This window comes from Manacus candei, unplaced genomic scaffold, assembly GCF_025592945.1.
Source record: "Manacus candei isolate 608988 ecotype Guabito, Panama unplaced genomic scaffold, ASM2559294v1 h1tg000077l, whole genome shotgun sequence".
NCBI lineage: Eukaryota > Metazoa > Chordata > Aves > Passeriformes > Pipridae > Manacus > Manacus candei.
In genome coordinates, this window is record NW_026138125.1 from 7,758,513 (window position 1) to 7,781,780 (window position 23,268).

Here is a 23,268-nt window from a genome sequence, read left to right on the forward strand (position 1 = left end):
AGCACATTCCCAGCATTCCAGCTCCTTCCCTCCTCCTCATTATGCTGCAGATGCTTTAAATTCCCCCAGTAATGGGGAGGAAATTTCCCACAGTGGAACATTGCTGACTTAATGCTGCTGACTTAATGTTCAGTGCTTAATGTGATGAAGTAGCACAGATTTATATTTAATATTTCCTTTCAAGCCCTGCAAGATTTCCCTGCTCGTGGCTGTTTTGTGCAGTTTTGCTCAGCAGCCAGACCTGGGCAGGTCTTTAAAGCTCTGAAAAATTCATATAGTGCTTTGTACCGAGCACCTCATACATAACAAAAGTGGATTTTTCATTTATTTTTCACCTGGAAGAGCTTAAGACTTTAAAACCTTCCCCAAAAAAACACGCCTGGGGATGTTGTTTGATCCGTGATGCCAGTGAAACCATCCCATCTTTCCACTCCAGACTGGATATCGGGGGACATTTGTGGCTTGAGATGGGGAGGCCCTGGCACAGGTTGGGCAGAGAAGCTGTGGCTGCCCCTGGATCCCTGGAAGTGTCCAAGGCCAGGTTGGAGCAACCTGTGCTGGTGGAAGGTGTCCCTGCCCATGGCAGGGGATGGAATGGGATGGACTTTGAGGTCCCTTCCCACCCAGACCATGGAATTCCATGTTGGGGTGTATATATCCCCCCAGGAATGCATCTCCAGGAGTAAGATGAAGGTAAATACTGTTCCCTGGGAGCTGTGGCTCAGGGGACCTGGCTCTGAGGGGAGGAATTAATTCATCAGCACAGCTGCCTGGGCTCGGGGCTCTGCTCCCACAGGGGCTTCTAATTGGAGTTAATGGCTCGTTAGTGTTGGGCACATCCCCCTGAGAGCAGCACCCACACAGACACGGTCAGGAAGGACCTGCAGGCAGTGGGGTCTCCTATTCCACAGTAGGATTCCTGTTCCACAGTGGGATCTCTGTTCAGGGTCTGTGCCGGTTCCTCGTGAGCTCAGAGGTGGGTCTGGGCTGGGACAGAGGGACTGGGGGGCTCTGGCTGTGCTGCTGCCCCTGGGGCTCTGGGAGGGCTAAGGGGATGGGATGGGATGAGATGAGATGGGATGGGATGGGGTGGTTGTGGCCTCCTCCTTTGGTGCCTCCTTCCTCTCCGACCCAAAGCAGGTCCATGGGGTTAAGGTGGATTTTGGGTAAGAACATGTGAAATGAGCAGCAGTGGCTGCTACCCAGAAAGATGTAAAAATATAAATCTTAGGATCACAGAATCCTGGAACGGTTTGGGTGGGCTGGAAGGGACCTTAAAGCCCATCCAGTGCCACCCCCTGCCATGGGCAGGGACACCTTCCACCAGCCCAGGTTGCTCCAAGCCCCGTCCAACCTGGCCTTGGACACTCCCAGGGATCCAGGGACAGCCACAGCTTCTCTGCCCAACCTGTGCCAGGGCCTCCCCACCCTCCCAGCCAGCAATTCCTTCCCAATATCCCACCTAACCCTGCCTTCTGGCAGTGAGCAGCCATTCCCTGTGTCCTGTCCCTCCATCCTTTATCCCAAGTCCTTTTCCAGCTGTCCTGGAGCCCCTTTAGGCCCTGGAAGGGGCTCTCAGGAACCCTGTGTGAGACAGGGACTGTGTATGTGGATAATTTGCTGGAGAAAATGCAGGGAAGGGAAGGGGACTGTGGAGAATGGACACATCCTGGTATAGGGCAGGGGCTGCACCAGAAAAGCAGCAGCAGCCCCAGAGCTGCCAATCCCATCTCTCCCTTTGGTTTCCTAATGTTCCATCTTCCAGGAAGAGGAGGACAATAGCTTGGAAATGCCCAAAATGGCTTTTCACACCTCAGTGCACAGAGAAGTGAGTAAAAGGGGAATAAAGTGACTGTTCCTAAAGTGTCTGTACCTGAGTTCTGTACCCTTTTAATACAGGGAGAAATGACAGGGAGGAAGAGGAAGGGGGGAAAAATGGGAATGAGATGTGCAAACACCATTTACTTTGTTATTTTTCAGGTTAGTGGTGATTCAGTAAAATGTGGATTTTCTGTTAGACCCGGAAAGCAGCATTTTTTTTAGAATAAAAGAGCTGCAAATTGGACTTTATAAACACATGAGTTGTTCCACCTGATATCGTTCCACTTGTGTGGGGATGGATGTTTGTCCTTGGAGGGATGAGGGGGGGGGAAACTCTGCCAAGGGCAAAATTATTCAGTGTTTATTTACAGGGTCGGGTGTTCTCCACTTCAGCCTCCGGGGGCTGAGCATAAACCTTCCAAATCCAGGTAAATACTTTGGCTTTAGCTTTGCCTGGGGTGAAATATTGATTATTCCAAGTGTGGTGCCGGGTGGGAGCAGTTGGCCTTGGGGATGTGTGTTCATCCTGCTCCTTCCCTCCTCCCAGCGCCTTTTGAACCAGAGACCTCTGGAGAAATGCTCTAACTCAGGCTGGGAGTATAAAATCAGCTTTTTAGGCTGAGCCTCGTGCTGTGTTTTCTGGCTGTTGGACCAAAACAGGGACAATTACAGTTTGATCCATGAAGATCCCAGGCTGACAACCAGCACTGTTTGTCTGGGCTCACTTGGCTTTAAATCACTCTGAAAAAGGGTGTATTTGTTGCATGGGCTTTTTTCTTGCATTTGTTTCGTTTTTCCCATTTAACCTAAAACTGAACAAGTGGTGGGAAGTGGTGAATTGTTGGGTTTGAACCTGGGGTTTGGGGGGGGTTTTCACCTAAAGAGCTCAAAACACCACATCTTACTGATTCCTCTGGTCCCAGCCTGTGGGAAGGTTTAGCTGACAAGGTCAAAAGTTGGACTTGATGGTCTTGGAGGGCTTTTCCAACCTGAATGATCCCGTGATTCTGTGAGTCCCTGAAGGTGGGGAGGCACCTCTGCAGCCCAACAGGTCTTTTCCCTGGAAGCAAAGCAGTGCCCTGACATTTAGGATTGGAGTGAAATTCAGAATGTCAAAAATACTGACTTGCTCTTCAAATCCTCAGACAGAAAAGTCACAGTTTTCCCTAAAATGGCAAAGATGCTCCAGACTCCGAGGATTTTCAGCCTGGTGAGAGCTCAGATCAGCGTGGTTGCAACGTAAGGAGAGAGGGGGTTGTATATAAAATTAGAAACCCCTCATAGGCATATGGCTGTTTGTGCAGCTCAGCACTGAGCTGTGGCTTATTTATCCTCCTGGGGTGCACATGGAAATAATGAATGTGCTGTGTGACATCACACTGCCAGAGACATTGTCACTAATTAACCTTCCTGGCTGCTGGAACGGCCTCCCCCCTGCACGCCGCAGGAAATCATTTGCCTCTGTGTTATCTCCTGGATGCTTTGGGGCTGAACCAGAATGGGGCCAGAGGAGGAGAGCAGCAGCCAGGAACTCTGAGCTCTGTCTGCCTCTCCTACCTTTGCACCAGGAAACGTTGGGTGGGTTGTATTTGGGGATTTTTAGTTTCCTCTGGTGCTGCAAAGGAAGGAGCAGCTCTGGGCTGGGCACCCAGTGACAGGGTTCCACCTGGGTCACCTGGAGAGATCAGGAGATGTGTTACCAGGGGGAAAAACACAACAGGGAACTGCTGGAGGGGTGAAGATGCTGGTTTAGAAGTTTTTCCAGGGAGAGCCCGAGCTGAGCAGAGGCAGAACTCTGAAGGCTGGGGAGGTACCACAAAGATGCTTCACTCACTGCATGGCAGGGGGAGACCTGCACTGCCCCATCCCTGGAAGTGTCCAAGGCCAGGTTGGACAGGGCTTGGAGCAACCTGGGCTAAGGTGTCCCTGCCCATGGCAGGGGGTGGGAAAAAATGATCCTTAATTTCCCTTCCCACCCAAACCACTGTGGGATTCTATAATTGGGTGATTCTGGTATCTCTATGTATATTTATATATAAGGTGTGTCTGGTTTGCTGAAGAGCCTTTCAGAGCCCCAAATCCAGGCTGACAGTTGTCCCCCCCAGCACTGACAGCACTGATGCCTCTCTTCCCTGGAAGTTCTGTGCTCCTGACGTGTTTGCAGGGAATGTTTGTCAGCTGAAGCCGGTGCCTGAGCAGCAAACGCTATGTTTAGTTCAGGGATCTGCTGTTAAGCTGTGCATTAATTTTAAATACATGACAGGAGCTGTTCCGGGCTGGGAGATGCTGGGGATGGAGCTGGGAGCTGTGATGTTCCAAGGGGAAGGCAGCACTCCAGGAGGGATGCAGGTGAAGAGCTGTTAAAGCTGGTTTAAATGCAGTGTCAGCAGCTGACAGGGACAGAACAGCCCCTCAAAACAGGAGGTTTGGGGTTGTTGGGGCTGCCAGGGGTGGGCAGGCACATTCCTTGGGTGTTGGGTTCCTGTGGGCAGCTCCTGTCCCAAAGCAGGAGGTTCTTTGGTGTCCATCTCCCCTCTATTTGGGGGTCACCTCCTGGTTCCCAGCAGCTGAGTCCCTCTGTCAGCCCTGGATCCAGCCCTGAGATCCCCCTGGGAACACGTGAGGGGAGTCAGTGACCTCCATGGATTTTAAATATTATACCCCAGGAGAGGATGGTGAATGAGGGTTTCAGAGAATCACAGAATATACTGGGCTGGAAGGGACCCACAAGGATCATCCATCCAACTCCTGGCCCTGCACAGACACCTCAGCAATCCCACCCTGTCCCTCAGAGCGTTGTCCAAACCCTCCTGGAGCTCTGGCAGCCTTGGTGCTGTGCCCACTGCCCTGGGGAACCTGGTCAGTGCCAACCACCCTCTGGGGGAAGAACCTTTCCCCGAGATCCAACCTGACCCTGCCCTGGCACAGCTCCAGGCCGTTTTCCCTCTCTCATGGTTGGGATGGGGGTGTCTCACCTTGAATTTTCTGTCTGGAGTGGCCACGGGCCACCTGGGGCTGGAGGGCAGGAGCAGGAGGGACAGGGCAGGTTTGTTGGGAGCAGGTTTGTTGGGAGCAGCTCTGGGATGAATTGATGGCCTCCAAGTGGTTGGTGTTGCCAAGATATTCAACAATTAATACATATGTTGAACCAAACACTGCATAAGGAGAGTTTATATCCAAACACAGCTCTGGGCTGTATTTCACAGAATCTTGGAATCACAGAAGGGAATTCTGTGATCTCTGAGGGACCTCAAAGCTCATCTCATCCCACCCCCTGTCCCATGGGCGGGGACACCTTCCACTGGACCAGGTTGCTCCAATCCCTGGCCTTGAACACTTCCAGGGATGGGGAATCCATCCACAGCTTCCCTGGGCAGTCAGAGATGTTTCATCCTTCTCTGTCTCATCCTGCTGTTGACACAGTTCATATCAAATAGCACATTATTGCAGCTCAGAAAGTGCTGCTGAGTTTATGTGATATTTGAATCAGTCTCCCAGCCATCCTGAGAGCCCTTTTCCATAGGGTGGATGCAGGCAGGGATGCAGGGATGGAGCAGGTCTCCCTCTGATGGTGCTGTGCTCCTTCCACTCTCTGCAGGCAGCATTTGGAGCATCCATGAATCCTGGAGCCCCAAAAACACCCTGGCTGTGTGGCTGTGTTGTACAGCCCTGCAAACTGTTCCTCCCAGTATGCAGAGAACTGGTTTTTCCATCCCAGGAAGGCAGTGTGAATTCCATGGGGTGTTTTTAGGGCTGCCAAAGCCCTGCAGATGAAAGCTCTATTTTGGTGCTCAGGGCATATGGCCGGGTGGGTGTTTGGAGCTGCTGGGGAATCGTGTGTTCAGAGGGAAGGGCTGGGCTCTGGGTTGGTGTTTCTTGCCTCATGATTAAAATGTTCTCGTTCAAAGAGCATAAATTATTTTAAATGTCTTTTTTTTCCCCCTTCTCTGACTGGTTTGCGGACTTTGCTCGGGTTTTGCTCTGTCTGTGTGTTCCTGAGGCCCCCTCTGACCTCAGTGTTCTCTGGTTTAACAGAATATTCCTTTCTCCCCTTGTCTCTTCCCCACCATCCCCAATGGACATTGTGCTGCAGATAAACCCCCTGATTTTGGGCTGCACTTCAGAGCCCAAACTCCACGAAAAGCAGAACCAACTTTATTTCTTCCTTTTTAGGTTGGAAAGCCCATTTAAGACCATTGACTCCAACTGTTCCCCCAGTGCTGCCCAGGCCACCCCTGCCCCATGTCCCCAAGTGCCACATCCACAGGGATTGAAATCCCCCCAGGGATGGGGACTCCCCCCTGCCCTGGGCAGCTGTGCCAGGGCTGGACAAACCTTTCCAGGAAGGAATTTTTCCTAATATCCAACCTGAACCTACCCTGGAGAGACTCCTTGCAGAGTGTGTTGCCCAGGCAGGGGGGAGGATCTGGACAAGGACATCCAGCATTCCCTGGCTCCTCGGGGTGGGAGGGCTCTGCTGCCCTGTGCTGCCCGTGGAAAACCTTCAGTATCTGCTCCAGGGTTTTAAACCATTATCAGCTGTTAGGAAGGAATTCCTGGCTGGGAGGGTGGTGAGGCCCTGGCCCAGGTTGTCCAGAGAAGCTGTGGCTGCCCCTGGATCCCTAGAAGTGTCCAAGGCCAGGTTGGACAGGGCTTGGAGCAATCTGGGCTGGTGGGAGGTGTCCCTGCCCATGGCAGGGGGTGACACTGGATGGGCTTTAATGTCCCTTCCCACCCAAACCAGTCTGGATTCTAGGATTCTATAATTAGCATGAGGAAGCTTTTCAAAGGACTGTGCTATCAGTAAAAACCTGGGAATACTTGAGGCTGGAAGGAAGCCCTGGGGAGCAGAGCTGTGCTCTGTCAGGGCATGGATGGGCAGCTCCTGTTCGTGGCAGAAAACCACTTTATCCATCTCCCCAGGCTCACCCTGTAAACATCCCCATCCATGGGGAGGGAAAGCATTGCCTCTCCCTGCTCCCATCCTTTCCTCCCTCCAGCCCTTCCCCCCTCTCCCTTCCCAGTGCCAGCATTGCCTCCTGGCAGAGAGCTGCGTGGAGCAGGGAATGAAATCCTTCCCGTTTGGTGCTGCTGATTCAATAACATCCCGGGAGGAGGGAAATGATGCAAAACTGGGAATGTGGCAGATGGCTCAGGGAAAAAAAACCTGCTCCAAGGAGGGAGCTGGAGGGGCTGGATGAGCCCTGACGCACTCGGCACGGAGGGAAAAGGGACGGAGCAGAACTGGGATGGTCTGAGGGTTTGGGGTAAAAAACAGAGAGAGAGCAAAAATCCCAGGCCAGATTCTCAGTATAAAATTCTATCGCTGCATTAAATGTGTGTTTGATGGTTTGGTTGAGATAACTGTGCTCCTGGCTCTGTTTTTCCCAAAGAATGGAAAACTCTGCTGCAGCCATGGCAGGGCAGCACTGAAGGCTGCCAGGCTTTAAGTGATTCCCCCCTTGTTTTGGTGGCCAATCCAGAAGGGGGGAGGTTGGCTCACCCATTGCATCCCTGTGCATGGAGCAGAGTTGGGATGTGCTTTCCATGCTGCTTCCATGGCATTTTTGAAAGCTGCCATAGTTTGGGATCAGCAGGGGAGCTGTGTTCCTGTGTTCCTGGCAAACAGCAGGATGAGCTGCCTGCAAGGTGCCAGGGAATTGTGCATGTCTGAGGGATTGGCAATGGCCCTGGGAAGAGGGATGGCTGATAAGGAAATACCTTTGGTGTCACTGCTGTTTTTAAAGTGTCACGAGAGCTCCTGGGAGAAGAGTGGGAATAAAGCAGGAGTGTTTGTAGAGCTGAGCCCAAACAATGGGGCTGAGTTCAGAGCAGAGCAGGAGCCAGGCTTTGTACTCAGGGGGGGCAGAAATTTAAGTGTTTAGCATAAGGCTGGTGTTTGACTGACACGAGTGTGTGCCTGGCATTCCTGGAGCCACAGGATCATGGGATAGGGGAATGGTTTGGGTTGGAAGGGACCTTAATGATCATCTCATCCCTTGGGTCCCTCCTGCACACGTGATGAATTTGTTAAATCTCTGACCTCGGGGTGTTGGGGCGACTCCTGGGTCTCAGGAAGAAGTGGGGATTAAAATGACAGGTGGCCCAGAGAAGCTGTGGCTGCCCCTGGATCCCTGGAAGTGTCCAAGGCCAGGTTGGACGGGGCTTGGAACAACCTGGGCTGGTGGAAGGTGTCCCTGCCCAAGGATGGCACTGGATGGGCTTTAAGGTCCCTTCCCACCCAAACCAGCCTGAGATTCCATGATATTGTCATGATTCATGGAGCACCTTTTTATGGGTGGTACCTTGGAGGCTCTTTTTGTCTCTTGTATTTCAGGAAATGCCTTTTTTTTTTTTCTCTTTAACCAAAATGGGTTTTTATGGAAAAATTACTTTAATCAAAGGGATTAAATGTACAGATGGCAAGGTGTCTGCCCCATCTCCCTTCTGATGGGTGGACTTGGTGATCTTAGGGGATTTTTTCCAACTTAAACATTCAGTCATGGAATCCCAGAATCCCAGACTGGTTTGGGTGGGAAGGGACCTTAAAGCTCATCCTATCCCACCCCCTGCCATGGGCAGAGACACCTTCCACCAGCCCAGCTTGCTCCAAGCCCCGTCCAACCTGGCCTTGGACACTTCCAGGGGTCCCGGGGCAGCCACAGCTTCTCTGGGCAACCTGTGCCAGGGCCTCCCCACCCTCCCAGCCAGGAATTCCTTCCCAATATCCCATCTCTCCCTGCCCTCTGGCAGTGGGAAGCCATTCCCTGTGTCCTGTCCCTCCATCCCTTGTCCCCAGTCCCTCTCCAGCTCTCCTGGAGCCCCTTTAGACCCCGGAAGGAGCTCCAAGGTTTCCCTGGAGCCTTCCCTTCCCAGCTCTCTGACCACAGATTGCCAGAACGTTCTGGTGCCCTTCAAACCGTCATCACTTTGATAAACAGCCCTTGACATTGTGATGGGGAAATGTTAATGCTAAAAATAGCTGTTCTTTCCAAATAGTTTGGGGGGGTGGAGTTCAGCCACCACGCGGTGTCTGGGAGGAGCCCTCCCTGTGCCTTTCCCAGCCTGGCATCTGAACTTCCCTGGAAAAATAATGTGGCACTGAAGGTGGAGAGGAAGAGCCTGAGAACTTCCTTTCCTCCCAGTTTGGGTGCTGACTTCCCATTTCTGTCCTCATGTTCTGGCTTATCCAAAAACTCAGGCGTAGTTCCCATTCCAGGTGCAGGGTGGCCATCAGGATATCCCATTCCTTGGCTAAATGGGATAAAACCAGCTGCTTTCCCTGTGTTTGGAGAGAAGCTGGGGCTGCCCCTGGATCCCTGGAAGTGTCCAAGGCCAGGTTGGACGGGGCTTGGAGCAACCTGGGCTGGTGGAAGGTGTCCCTGCCCATGGCAGGGGGTGGGATGAGCTGATCCTTATTTTCCCTTCCAACCCAAACCATTCCAGGACTCTGTGGTTTCCTCTGGACGTGGAGAGATTGCCATGGAAATCATGCAGCTCCTTTTCCCTGCAGCAGTAAATCCTGCCTTAGTCCCACCAGGGTAGGGGATGAGTGTGGGGTGTTTTTATATCAAGTCTCACATCCAGCTTTACTCCTCCCTTCATGGGCCTGGAATTGCAGTTGTAAATTAGCTTAATTGATAGCACTTGGTTAAGCATTGCTGTCTGATTGACTTTTAGCAAGGGGATTTAGAGTTAAACTGCAGGTTTAAGGGAGGTCAACCCCCCAAAATCACCAGGAGCAGCCCCTTGGACCAGCTCAGCTCCAGGGGTTTCACCTGCAGCTCTTCAAAGGGAAAAAGGAGAAAGTCTGACAAAACATAATCCTATCTGTGCATTTTGGCCAGGAATGCTGGAGAGATTCCTCTTCCTTCCAAGATGCCCTTTCTGGGGCCATTGGGACCATGTGCTGTTGGATCATGGTGAAGCCAAATTAATGATCTCTTTCCCCACTGATTAACTCTTCCATGTTCAGAGGACACCTGGTGTCCCTGTGTCCAGCCCTTGGCCAGCAAACTGCATTCCAGGCACCCAGAAAGATTTAAGGGGAATTTTCTGGCATTACTTTGGAGAGGGAAAGGAGCCACAGAACCTTTGTGTGCCAAAATTGGTTCTGGAGACTCACAAGATGAGGGGGGGCTGTTAAAAGCTTATTAGTGATCTGTGATTTCCCAACCATCAGGCAACTTCTGGAATAAAATGGAATAAATAACAGCAGGGCTGGGATATTTTTTTTCAAGGCAATTTATTATGAGCTCTAGAAATTGCCTGAAAAGAGCCAGTTCCATCTGGGTACTTGGAAATTTGGGAATAATTGGAGGGTTATTATAGGGTAGAATTAGTCAAAGCATTTATTTACAGATTTCTTTGGCCTCCATCTGCCCCTTATTAATCCGGGGAGGCAGCTCTGAGCTGGGCTGACAGCGAGTTGTAAAATCATGGAATGCTTTGGATTGGAAAGGAAGTTAAGGATCATCCCATTCCACCCCCTGCCATGGGCAGGGACACCTTCCACCAGCCCAGGTTGCTCCAAGCCCTGTCCAACCTGGCCTTGGACACTTCCAGGGATCCAGAGGCAGCCACAGCTTCTCTGGATGCCCCGGTACAAAACCAGCATTCCCTGGTTTTGACATAATGAAGATGTTTTTGGGGTTTTTTTGGAATACAGGCCTTCTTGTGCCTCTCTCAGGTGATTTGTGTGCAGGCAGAGCTTTGCTGGTGTTGGGAACAGCTCTGGGATGGGGGTATTCATTGGGAGTGAGGGACAAAATGCACCAAACCCTTTTCCTTTGACAAACCATGGCTGGTTAATGCCATAATAAATAATTCCTCTGCTTGCAGCCTGTTTGCTCCCAAACCAGAGCTGAACATTTATACTGCAAATGAATATTAGTAATCCAGAGAACGTGGTGAGATCAGAACAGGCCCATGAATGTGATGGAGGCAGCGCAGGGTGTGAGGGCTGTGGGAGCTGCTGGGGGAGAACTGAGGGCAAGAGGGCACAAAAAAACCAGGAAAGCTTCTCACAGCAACAGCAGGAAAGGAAAACTGGCAGCCAGGAGGGCCAGGGCCTAAAGGGTCCCCAGGAGAGCTGGAGAGAGAGTTGGGACAAGGGATGGAGGGACAGGACACAGGGAATGGCTTCCCACTGCCAGAGGGCAGGGAGAGAGGGGATATTGGGAAGGAATTGCTGGCTGGGAGGGTGGGGAGGCCCTGGCCCAGGTTGGGCAGAGAAGCTGTGGCTGCCCCTGGATCCCTGGGAGTGTCCAAGGCCAGGTTGGACGGGGCTTGGAGCAAGCTGGGCTGGTGGAAGGTGTCCCTGCCCATGGCAGGGCTGGAATGGGACAATCATTAATGTCCCTTCCACCCCAAACTATTCTGGGATTCTGTTATTGCTGGAATACTCCCCAGGGGATGGTTCCAGGCAGTTGGAGCTGCTGTTCCAAGCATGGAATAGCAATGGAATAGCAGAACAGCACTGTGAGCTCCGAGCTGGGCACTGAGGCTTTGCTGAGGGAATGGGATGTGAAGGGAAAGCTGAAAAACGCAGCAGAACTGGAAGAAAACCCAGGAATTGATTTCTTGTCCAGGGGCTGATCATGTCAGCACCTCTCAGCACCAGCTGTTCCCTGACAGGTATTCCCAAGAACCCCGGGAATACGAGTGGCTGCTGTTCATGCAGAGGCTCTGAAATCATCTGTGCCCTTGGGTTTGTTAGGGAATGAGATCCACGGATTGGAAGCACAAATGCTATTCCTGCAATATTTATCCCTCCAGTGAGCTTCCAAAAGAGTGGAACAGAGTATGAGGCTGCTTTTCCTGACATTCAGCTGATACGTTTTTCGTTGGTAATAGAGGGTATAAAATTCCTCCCCTGGAATCCTGCTGGGAGGGGGCAGGATGGGGGAGGGGGAGGCGGGAATAGCCCTGGGGAACAGCAGCTGGTGGGGAGGGGAGAGGCCTTCCCTTGGCCATGGGAATGCCTGGGATGGGGATGGAAATGTGGATGCAGATGGGGATGTGGATGGGAATGCAGGTGCTGACAGGGGTGTGGATGCAGATGGGGATGGGGATATGGATATAGATGTGGATGGGACTGGAACGGGGATGAGGATGTCATGTGGACATGGATGAGGATGTAGATGCAGAAGGGTGTGGGGATGGGGATGCCATGAGGATGGGGATGCAGATATGGATACAGATGTGGATGGGACTGGAACAGGGATGAGGATGAAGATGCAGAAGGGTGTGGGGATGGGGATGCCATGAGGATGGAGATGCCATGAGGATGGGGATGCCATGAGGATGGGGATGCCATGAGGATGGGGATGCAGATATGGATGCAGATGTGGATGGGACTGGAACGGGGATGAGGATGGGCGTGTGGACATGGATGAGGATGTGGATGCCATGAGGATGTGGATGGAGATGGGGATGTGGATATGGATGTGCATGGGGATGCAGGTGCTGACAGGGGGTGTGGATGCAGATGGGGATATGGATATAGATGTGGATGGGACTGGAATGGGGATGAGGATGGGTGTGTGGACATGGATGAGGATGCAGATGCAGAAGGGTGTGGGGATGGGGATGCCGTGAGGATGAGGATGCAGATTCTGATGTGGTTGGGGGGTACAACTGTGGGTACAGATGCAGCTGTGGCTATGGATGCAGATGCCAGCCTGTCCTGTTCCCAGTTCCCCTTCCCAGCCCTCACCCACACGTCCCCCCACGCCCCTGTTACACCCCCAAAGGCACTTTGCTGACACACCTTCCCCACTAAACCCCAGCTCTTTATTTGATGTTCCCCACACACCCAAAGAACCATGGGGGGATCCCCACCCGACCCTGGGCTCTGCAGGACAATGGGATGCAGCAGGAAGGGCTCCAGTGCCTCCCCCCTCAGCAGAACCAGCCAGGGTGACAAATAATTGTCCTTTGCAGACAGAGTGATTTGCATTTGAAGCAGTTTGTTACCCGGAGCAGGGGTGAGCAGAGTTGCCCAGCTGAGTGCTCCACAGGCAGCACACAGCCCCTTCCCAAGGCTGATCCCCCATTGGACACATCCAGTCCCCAAAGAGGTCCCTGTGTGGGGTCAGGGCTGAGGCAGCACAGGGGACAGGTCTGGCTTTACTGGGGAAGCTGCTGCTGAGCAGCTGTGAAGTGAAGGGCACAGCTGGGGCAAGAACTCGCTCAAATTACCTTTTTTCTCTGAATTGCAGGTTTTTCCCTAAATCCATTAGGTATGGGATTGCTTCTGCTTCACTGAGGGAGCAGGAGCACGTGGTGTCTGGGTGGAAACACACTGGGAAGTATAAATAGTGTCCTGGATGAGGCTGGGGGATGTCTGGGGCTCTGGGCACGATCCTGCACGTCTGTGGCCTCCCCGGTGCTGGGGCAGCATCCAGTGGTAAAGAAACTGGATTCCTGTTTTTCTCCAAAGAGATAAAGTGGAAAACGGAGCGTTTTGTCTTGTGATCTGTTCTGATGGATCAGCAGCAGCAATCACGATGCAGAACTAACCCTGTGATTCCATTAACAGGCAGATAAAGTGTAACAAACTGGAATTTTCCCGGCTGTGTGTCACCAGCCCCATCCCATCCCATCCCCTCTCCCCCTCACTGCAACCCCACTGCTGTTTTTCTCATGCTTTCCAAAATTTCCTTTCCTTTCCCCCTGGATGCTTGCAGGCATCCTTGTGAGCAAGGCAGAGGATGTGTTTGCAGAGGTGGATTTAGCTTCCTGAAACCCAAATGTCACATTTCCACTTGGCTGTATAAAATGGCAGCGTAATTCTATTTACAGATTGCTACAAGAAAAAAAAATAATAGTCAAAAAAAGAAACAGCAGGATTTCTTCTAGAAGCCTCCGGCAAACCATGATCATCTCCCCCTGGTTTCCAAGGTTGGATGGGTGGGGTGCCCAAGTCTGGGTGTTCTAAAAGGCTTTTCTCCACAGTGGGAGGTGGAGGAGGAAGAGGAAGGGCAGTGTCGTGCTCTTAGTCATATTTTTTTTCCCCCCTGCTAATTTTTTGGGGCCTGTATCTCATCCCAGCAGTGGTGGATCTGTGAGCAGGGTGCTGGTGAAGCCTTTAAAGAGGAATAAATGTATATTGAATGACTTATTGCTTGCTGATGGGTTGGAACGTGTTGACACAACGTCTTGGCTTGTGCATGTGGGGTCTGGCTTTGTGTGTATTCATTGATATGATGAAAATATGCAATAACTTAGTAAGACTTTAAGATCTGCCATGTCCAATTGTCCATTGCCATTAGCAGCTCTTGCTGGTTTAATTACCAGGGTTATCAGGTAGCCCTGTCCCTTTGTCACCAGCACCTTCAGGAGTCAAAAGTGTCTGGAATAGTAGATGGGAATTATTCAGTTCCAGTCCTTGCTGTTGCTCACTCCTTTTCACTTTGAGGATGACAATTTAATAGCTGCTGTATGATAGGATCATGGAATTGTTAGGGTTGGAAAAGGCCTTTGAGATCATCAGGTCCAACTGTCAACCCGGCACCACCACCATGGTCACCACTGCCCCTTGTCCCCAAGTGCCACATCCACACAGCTTTTAAATCCCTCCAGAGATGAGGACTCCACCACTGCCTTGGGCTTGGCAGCCACTTCCATGAAGGAATTTTCCCTTAAGTCCAACCTAAACCTCCCCTGGTACAACTTGGGGCTGTTTAACTCCATGAAGTGGTAAGGCAGGCCCATGCCTTTTCTTTTCTGCGTTTAAAACCATAAACCCCGTTCCACTGGCCCGTTAAAAACCCCAGTACCTCTGTGCATCCCCAGTTATCCGTGACTGGTGCCAGTGTTTGTCCCTTGCTCCTTGCAGGGATGACGTGCCAGGCCAGGACGTCCTACACGGAGGACGAGGTGCTGTGGGGCCATCGCTTCTTCCCCGTGATCTCCCTGGAGGAGGGCTTCTTCAAGGTGGATTACTCGCAGTTCCACGCCACCTTCGAGGTGCCCACCCCGCCCTACAGCGTGAAGGAGCAGGAGGAGATGCTGCTCATGTCCTCGCCCCTCATCGCGCCCGCCGTCGGCAACAGCAAGGAGAGGAACAGCTCGGTGGAGTGCCTGGACGGGCTGGACGAGGTGGGCACCAAGCTGCCCTCCAAACTGCAGAAAATCACCGGCAGGGAGGACTTCCCCAAAAAACTCCTCAGGATGAGCTCCACCACGTCGGAGAAGGCCTACAGCATGGGGGACCTGCCCATGAAACTGCAGCGCATCAGCTCGGTGCCCGGCAACTCCGAGGAGAAACTGGGCTCTAAGACCACCAAGATGATGTCGGATCCCATGAGCCAGTCGGTGGCCGAGCTCCCACCCAAGCTGCAGAAGCTCTCGGGGGGTGGGAGGATGGAGGGGAACCTGCCCCCCAAGCTGCGCAAAATGAACTCCGACCGCTTCACATAACCCAGGGGGCCGGGGGCGACCGCGGGGAGCTGCGACTGCTCCGGGAAGGGAGCGGGGCCGGGAGGGGCCCCGGCACCGGGGGGTGCTGAACTCTGAGCTCTGGAGGCAGGAGATGCCCCGGGGGCGGCGCCGGGAGGCCGGCGGGCCGGGGCCGTTGGCATGTACCATCACACCACGCATGCAGTACCAGTGTGCAACCCCTGCATATAGTCCTGTGGCATGACTCCCACTGTAGTGACTCTGTACAGCCCCAAAAGCGGGGAGGGGCCGCCCTTCCCCCCGTACCCCTGAAGGAGTAGGGCCAACACACGAGCGGGGAGCTTTCAGGGTAAGTTATAACTCCATTTGGGTCTTTTCTCTCCTGGTGTGGGTCGTGATGATTTGTTCAACCGAGTAGTTCTGGTGCATGTCTTTTTTTTTTTTTCTCTTCTTCGAGGGAGGTGTATTAGTGAATTCCTGACACCGACTCTGCTGGCCTTAAATTAACTGCTGGTTTCTAGTTTGCTTTAAGGTTTTCTCGGGGGGTTTGTTTCCTGTGTCGAGGCTACTGGGAAAAAAAAAATCTGTATTTCATAAGGCTTTGTTTAGAGAAGAAACTTGTATTTATAAGTCTAGGCAAGACAATAAATAAATGAATAAAATTCACACTTTAGATACGATCAGTAAAAACTTTTTAAACCTCTGTGATTTGTAATCTATGTGCAAGAAAACTGTTTTAAATAAGCAGGATGTGCTTGCTTTCTCATGTTGATAAAATAGCTGGACGTGAAACAAGCTGAATGTCTCCACGAAGCCAAGCAGGCTCTTCTGCTGGATGAACTGCACCCCAAAGGCAGAGCCACCATTCCCTCTGTCCCACTGGGCCCGGATTTCCCTCCTCTGGCCGTGGTGGCCAGCTGGGCCAGCAGCCTGCAGGCCACGGTGGTCCCGAGCCCGGGGAGGCTCCTTGCTGCTTTTGCTAAGGTGAAAATGATGTTTAACCATGTTCTGGACTGAAGTCGACCCTGTGGGTTTCAAAATGAGTAATACTTTGTTTGTAAATGTTGGGGTTGATGTCCTCTGTGTTTGGGTTTCCTTCACCCATCCTGTTTGGCTCCGGCAGCGGAGTCGACGTGGGATGGGCTGAGTGTTGTGTGGTTGCCCCGTCATTGTGGCTTCTGCTGGGGGAGCACCCTCCCCAAAATTCCAAAGGTCAGCTGTTGAGGTGCCCGTGGATCCTGTGGGCTGTGTTTGGGGCCTTCCCGTTGTCTCCTTCTCGGAGCAGGAGGTCTGGGATGGATGGAGCGATGGGCGGCACCATCAGTGCCCTGGGTAGGAAAGCTGCTGCCAAGAGCACCAGGAGAAGGGCTCTGTGGGATGTCCTGTGTGTGAAACCCTGGGGACCACATCCAGGTGGTCCCAGGCATGGCCAGGTGAGGGTCAGAGGAGCACCCACGGCTTCATTAATGGCTGGGCCCTTCTGGCTCACGGGCCCTGGCCCATCCTGCACAAATGCTGGCACGTGCTGCCTGAGTGGTGACAGATCTGATGGTCTTTGAGGGGAAAATGGGGTTTGTTATAAATGTTGGCATGGAGCAAGACCCCTGAAGCCCAGCACTGCTGGGGGCTGGCTCAGCCACCGCTTTCCCTGCAAGTTGCAGTGTGTGACCTGGCAGTTGTATGAATAACTTTGTGTGAACTTTGTATGAACTTCCAAAGTTCCTTTCACGGTTTCTCACCCTTTTTGAGTGGCACTGCATGTTCTTCACAGCCATGGCTGCCTCTCAGCGCTCTGCACGTTGCTGTGGAAGGGCAGGGCTGAGCCGTGCTCCACACGTGCTGAGCCAGGGGAAAACCTGGGCTTGTGCTCCCCCTTTTCCCAAAACTCCTTCAGGTTGTCTTGTAAAATGCCCCTGACTTTTGTGGCTGTTCTCCCAGTCCTTGGCTGGCACCAGGAATAGCCATGTCCAGTTGCCAGGTGTCCACAGCAGATCCACCACCCAGCCCAGTGAGCCCAGAGCAGTGCCCAGCCTGGGAACCAGCCAGGGAGCCCCCCAGCAACCTGGGCACAGGGCTCTGCCTGGGAAAGGAGGGTCTCCAGCAGCTTGACCCCTCCTCAAAGCTCCTTTGGTTTATTTGGGGTGGGTGGGGAGCAGAGGCTCCTTCCTGGGGGCTGTCAGAGCATGACCCAACCAACCACTGGACTGTGTGGGCATTGCAGGGCCCTGCCAAACAAAATATTCTGTTCTGTTCTTTTTCTTAATCTATTCTATCCTTATTCTTAACCTATTCTTGTTCTTATTCAATTTTGTTTTCTGTTCTTATCCTTGATCTATTTTTATTCTTATTCTATTCTTAATATATTCTATATTCTATTCTTATTCTATTAATTCTATTCTTGTTCTGTTCTTAATATATTCTATATTCTATTCTTATTCTATTAATTCTATTCTTGTTCTGTTCTTAATATATTCTATATTCTATTCTTATTCTATTAATTCTATTCTTGTTCTGTTCTTAATATATTCTATATTCTATTCTTGGTCTATTTTCTATTCCTCATTAATTCTAATTCTATGTTCATTCTAGTCTATTCCCTTTTAATTATGTCTCCTATTCTATTCTATTCTATTCTATTCTATATTAATTCTGTGTTTGTTCTAGTCTAGTCTCTTTTATTTTCTGTTCTATCCCATTTTATTCCCTTCTGGTTTGTTCTGTTCTGTTCCACCCCTGCCCTGCTGCAGTTCTGTGGCTGGTACAGGAGCTCAGGTGCAATTTGGGGTCCCCTGGGGTGTCCCACCTTTGCTGAGCTCTCCTGCCAATGCCCTGTGGTGGCTCATGGTCCCCTTGGCTTTTCCTTATGGAAAACCCACTGTGTCCCAGGGCCTCCTGCATCCTCCCTGCCCAAATCCATGGGTTCCCATGGCTGCAGCAGGAGAGCCAAGTGGCCTTTTCCTTTGGGAAACCTTGTGCTGAATGTGTGTACAGAGTGAATGAAGGAGGGGCCACAGGGATGTGCTCCCCAAATTGGACTGAAAACTGGTGACAGGGAGCAGAGCTGGAGCTGGAAAACTCCTGACAGTTCCAGAGCTACTCAGCAACCTCTGAAAAATCCCTGGAAGTGTGTGAGACACTGGAGAAGGGGCCTCGTTTTTATTAAATTAATGCCATGAAAATACTAAGCTATGATTTGATTTTTTAACTCAAAACTCTCAGCCATCCCCTCTGAATATAAAATTCCTGAGGTTTGGGGCCTGGATTAAGGTGACAATGAGGTGTTTTTAATAAGAGGTAAAGTACAAACATGGCCAAAAACTGTCTTTAGTTATTTATTTTAGGAAGTCACTTGTGGTTAATATTTTGGTTTTTATTGGTGTGGCCACTTTTTCTTTAACTGATTAGCATTTGAGCCCAGTCCTGACGCTTCTGCTAATTAAAGCTCCTGTTTGATTGCACAGCCGGTCTGTGTCTCCTGCTGGAATTTCCGCTTGAATTCTCCTGGAAATTGTACATATTGAGATCAAATAAAGAAATAAAGAAATGCCTTTTCAGCATGCAGCCTCTCCCTGTATCAATGGACACGGTGAGCCAGAAGAAGGAACTCCTGTGTTAGTGCTGCCAGCTCAGCTTGATCGAAAGCTCTGCTGAACTTCCACCAGCTGCTGGGTTGGAAGGGGTTTGTTGTTCCTCCACTTTTTAGCACCTTAATAAAGGACTTCCAGCTGCTCGAGCTCCTGATCTCACCTTTGGTGGGTGCTGAGAGTCGGGCTCTTGAATGAGCCCAAATAAAGCTGGGTGGGGTTGAGCTGCGTTTTCAGGGTGGTTACACCCATTTCTGAAGGGCCATTTCCCTTGGCACAGAGAGCTTGGATTTCTTATCCCTGTCTCCCCAATCCAGCCCCAATGCAGAGGGGCTGGCAGAGCTACCCCAGCAGCAGAGCAGCCCTTCCTCTGGCTTTTAGTACAAATTCCCCCTTGGTGGCTGGGCACCAGCACTCAGGGAGCAAAATGTGATTATTATTATTATTATTATTATTATTATTATTATTACTATTATTATTAGTATCATGTATAGACTGTATATACATTACTAATATTATTAAATAATATTTCTATTACTTTATAACAATATATGTATGTATATAGTATATACTGGTGTGTATAGATACACTATTTATATATCTCTGTATATGCCTATGTAGGTATATATACTGTGTCTATATATATTTTAATGTATATACATTTTATATACATTATATATAATATAATAATATATTGTATCTATAATATACACTATAACAGACAATATAATATAATTATATATAATATATATAATATTTTTATTGTATTATATATAATTATATATAATATGTATAATTATATATATAATATATTATATATATATAATACAATAAAAATATATAAATATATAATATATATAAATATATTTTATATATATAATGCATATATATAAATATATATATATAATATACACTATGACATACAATATAATATAATTATATATAATATATAATTATATATATAAAATTATATATAATACAATAAAATATAATAATATATTGTCTATATAATATACACTATAACATACAATATAATATAATTTTATATAGTATATTATAATATATAATACAATATAATATAATATAATCATATATAAATATAGCAATGGTGACTATAATAATAATAATAATAATAATAATAATAATAATAATAATAATAATAATAATAATATATTACTCAAAGAGTGGTGGGGCCGTGGTTGAAATAAAGTGAATTTTTGTGGTTGGGGGGAGATGTGAAAGTGGATTTTTGAGTAGATTTGAAATGCCCCTGTAGGAAACACAGGGAGGGAAGAGGAGCATTCCCGGGATAAGAGCTCCAAGGGGAATTTCTTCTTATCCACGTGCTGAGGCAAAGGAGGAGGGGAATTTAAACACCCTGAAGTGAGGTGTGAGGGCTTCCTTCTGCCCAGGGCTGGATTCCCACTTTATGGGTGATTCAACAGATCTCCGGGGCACCGCCGTGTCCCAAAGCCATGGAGCTGTGGGAGAGTGTCCCAAGGCGGGATGCAGGGGTGGGGAAGGGTGTGGAGGGGCTGAGGGCACTGGGATTGCCCAGCTGGAGCAGAGGAGAGCAGGGGGCACTGCTGGGGGTGCCCAGACCCCACAGACCCCCCCGTGCCATGTGTGTGTCCCAGGGCAGGGCAGGGCGGGCACTGCCACTGGGCACATTGCTCTGCTCATTCCCGTTTATTCCCCGTTCCCGCTCTCCAAACTCTGGCTCCTGGAGTTCTCTTTTCTCCCCAGCTCCCCGGCTCTGGGTTTCTCCAGTGTTTTGGGCAGAGCCTGGGGGGGCCTTGGCCCGGTTCCAGGTGGCTGCGTGCGAAGGGAAGCGCTGACAGATGGGCCAGGGCGGAGCAGGGCCAGGCGGGCACGGAACAACCGGAGACTTTTCCCTTGGCATCGCCCGGGAAGGCTCCGGGCAGCGTTTCCTTGAGTGTTCCCGGGAAAAAAAGGTGAAAAAGCCAAATTAATGCCCGTCCCAGCCTCGTCAGGGTGAACACAAACTCCCCACTGCAGGGAGGAATTGCATCAAATAATTCATACCCATTTACAGCGTGGATAAATCCACACTTTCTAAACAAAATTAATTTAATTTTTTAAATAAATTAGCCGAGCTCCCGTTTAGGACAATAAAAGCAAACTGTTTTGTTCTTCTCCTAGGCAGTACATTACGAATTCATGCTTTGATTTTCATGCTAATTGGCAGAAAATGCCAACATGTTTACTCGGATGTTTTGTTGGATAATCCATCGTTCCTTTAGTCCCAAAATCGTCCCTGCTAATAAGCAGAAGTGGCAGTGGTTGTACACTGAGGCAATTTAAGATAAATGTGGCATGCCTGCAGTCAACACAGGTTTTTCCAGCCCTCATTCCCATTTAATGGTGGCTCCATGAGGGAATGAGGGACACATGGGAGCAATGGGGACGAGGAATCCCAGCAGAGGGGGGGTCAGGAACAAAAACCCCATAAATGTGTCTGTCCCTTCCAGCTTCCCCCCAGATCTGCTCCTCCTTCCGGTCTGAGATGATCAAATCCAAAAACACAACTGTGCATCCAAGGAGGACGGGAATGGAATTCTGGATAACCACAGGATCACGGAATGGTCTGGAAGGAATTCTCACCTCACAGGGAACGTCACCATTGAAAATGCCTTCCAAACATTATTGAGAAACACTCAGACAGCCCAGTGGCCCCTTCCTAATGCATAATTGAGCATTTAATATGAAAAAAAGCGAGAAACAACATTTTCTTTGACAAGACCAATTCTTAATTTTTATATAATATTCTGAATGTAGCTGTCATAAATTTGAGGTGTCGTATGTCAGCTCCATTACAGTCATTTTATATTGTATATTTATTTTATATTTCATATTTATTTTATATTTTATATTTCATCATAATATTTCATATTTTACAATTTTTATCTTTATCTGTATATTTCATGTCATATCTTATAATTTATATTTATTTATAACTTATTTTATTTTATATTTTATGTTTATTTTACATTTTACTTTTTACTTTTTATATTTTATACTTTATATTTTATATTTTATATTTTGTATTCTACATTTTATATTTTTATGTTTTATATTTATTTAATACTTTTATTTTAGATTTTACATTTTATCTTTTATATTTTATGCTTTATGTTTATTTTATATTTTATTTTTATGTCATATTACTTTTTATTAATTTTTTTTTTTATTTTATGTCTTATGTTTTGTATTTTGTATTTTTTAAGCACTCATTTACCATCCTGCACACACACACACACACTCTCTTAAACAGAGGATATTTGACCCATGCATGAGTCCTCCATACAGAACCCTTAACACTCTTGCACAGTTGATGTGTTTTCAATGAACCTTATATTTTTATTTTAGATTTTACAATTTTTGTATTTTATACTTTATGCTTTATATCTATATTACATTTTATTTTTATGTCTTATTACTTTTCATTAAATTTTATTTTTTATTTTATATCTTATGTTTACTGTTTTCTTTTCTATTTTGTATTTTCTAAGCATTCATTTACCATCCTGCACACACACACACACACAAAGGGTATTTGACCCAACCACGAGGCCTCCATACAGAACCCTTGATGCTCTTCCACAGTTGATGTATTTTCTACAATCTTTATATTTTTATTTTAGATTTTACATTTTTTTTATATTTTATGCTTTATATCTTTTTTACATTTTATTCTTATGTCTTACTACTTTTTATTAAATTTTGGTTTTTATTTTATATCTTAGGTTTTGTGTTTTCTTTTACATTTTGTATTTTCTAAACACTCATTTACCATCCTGCACACATACACACAGAAGATATTTGACCCAACCATGAGGCCTCCATACAGAACCCTTGACACTTTTGCATAATTGATGTATTTTCTATGATCTTTATATTTTTATTTTATATTTTACTTTTTTATATTTTATGCTTTATGTTTTATATCTATTTTACATTTTATTTTTGTTTTATTACATTTTATTAAATTTTATTTTTTATTTTATATCTTATGTTTACTGTTTTCTTTTCTATTTTGTATTTTCTAAGCATTCATTTACCATCCTGCACACACACAGACACAGAAGATATTTGACCCAACCATGAGGACTCCATACAGAACCCTTGACTTTCTTGCACACTTGATGTATTTTCTATGATCTTTATATTTTTTTTAATATTTTACATTTTTTTATATTTTATGCTTTATGCTTTATATCTATTTTACATTTTATTGTTATGTCTTACTACTTTTTATTAAATTTTATTTTTTATTTTAGATCTTAGGTTTTCTGTTTTCTTTTCTATTTTGTATTTTCTGAGCATTCATTTACCATCCTGTACACACACACAGTAAATGTGACCCAAGCACGAGGCCTCCATACAGAACCCTTGATGTTCTTCCATAGTTGATGCGTTTTCTATGATCTTTATATTT

The 23,268-nt window shown here is 48.2% G+C and overlaps 1 protein-coding gene across 1 annotated transcript in view; it reads left to right on the forward strand.

The window, feature by feature from the left end:
- The window catches only part of KCNJ3 (potassium inwardly rectifying channel subfamily J member 3), a 41,736-nt gene extending 22,954 nt beyond the window's left edge, over window positions 1-18,782 (forward strand). Inside the window, exon 3 of the mRNA XM_051810196.1 lies at window positions 14,663-18,782. Within this exon, the coding sequence (XP_051666156.1) occupies window positions 14,663-15,246 (584 nt within the window). The 3' untranslated portion in view covers window positions 15,247-18,782. The remainder of the gene's footprint in view (window positions 1-14,662) is intronic.
- The last annotated feature ends 4,486 nt before the right edge of the window (window positions 18,783-23,268 follow it).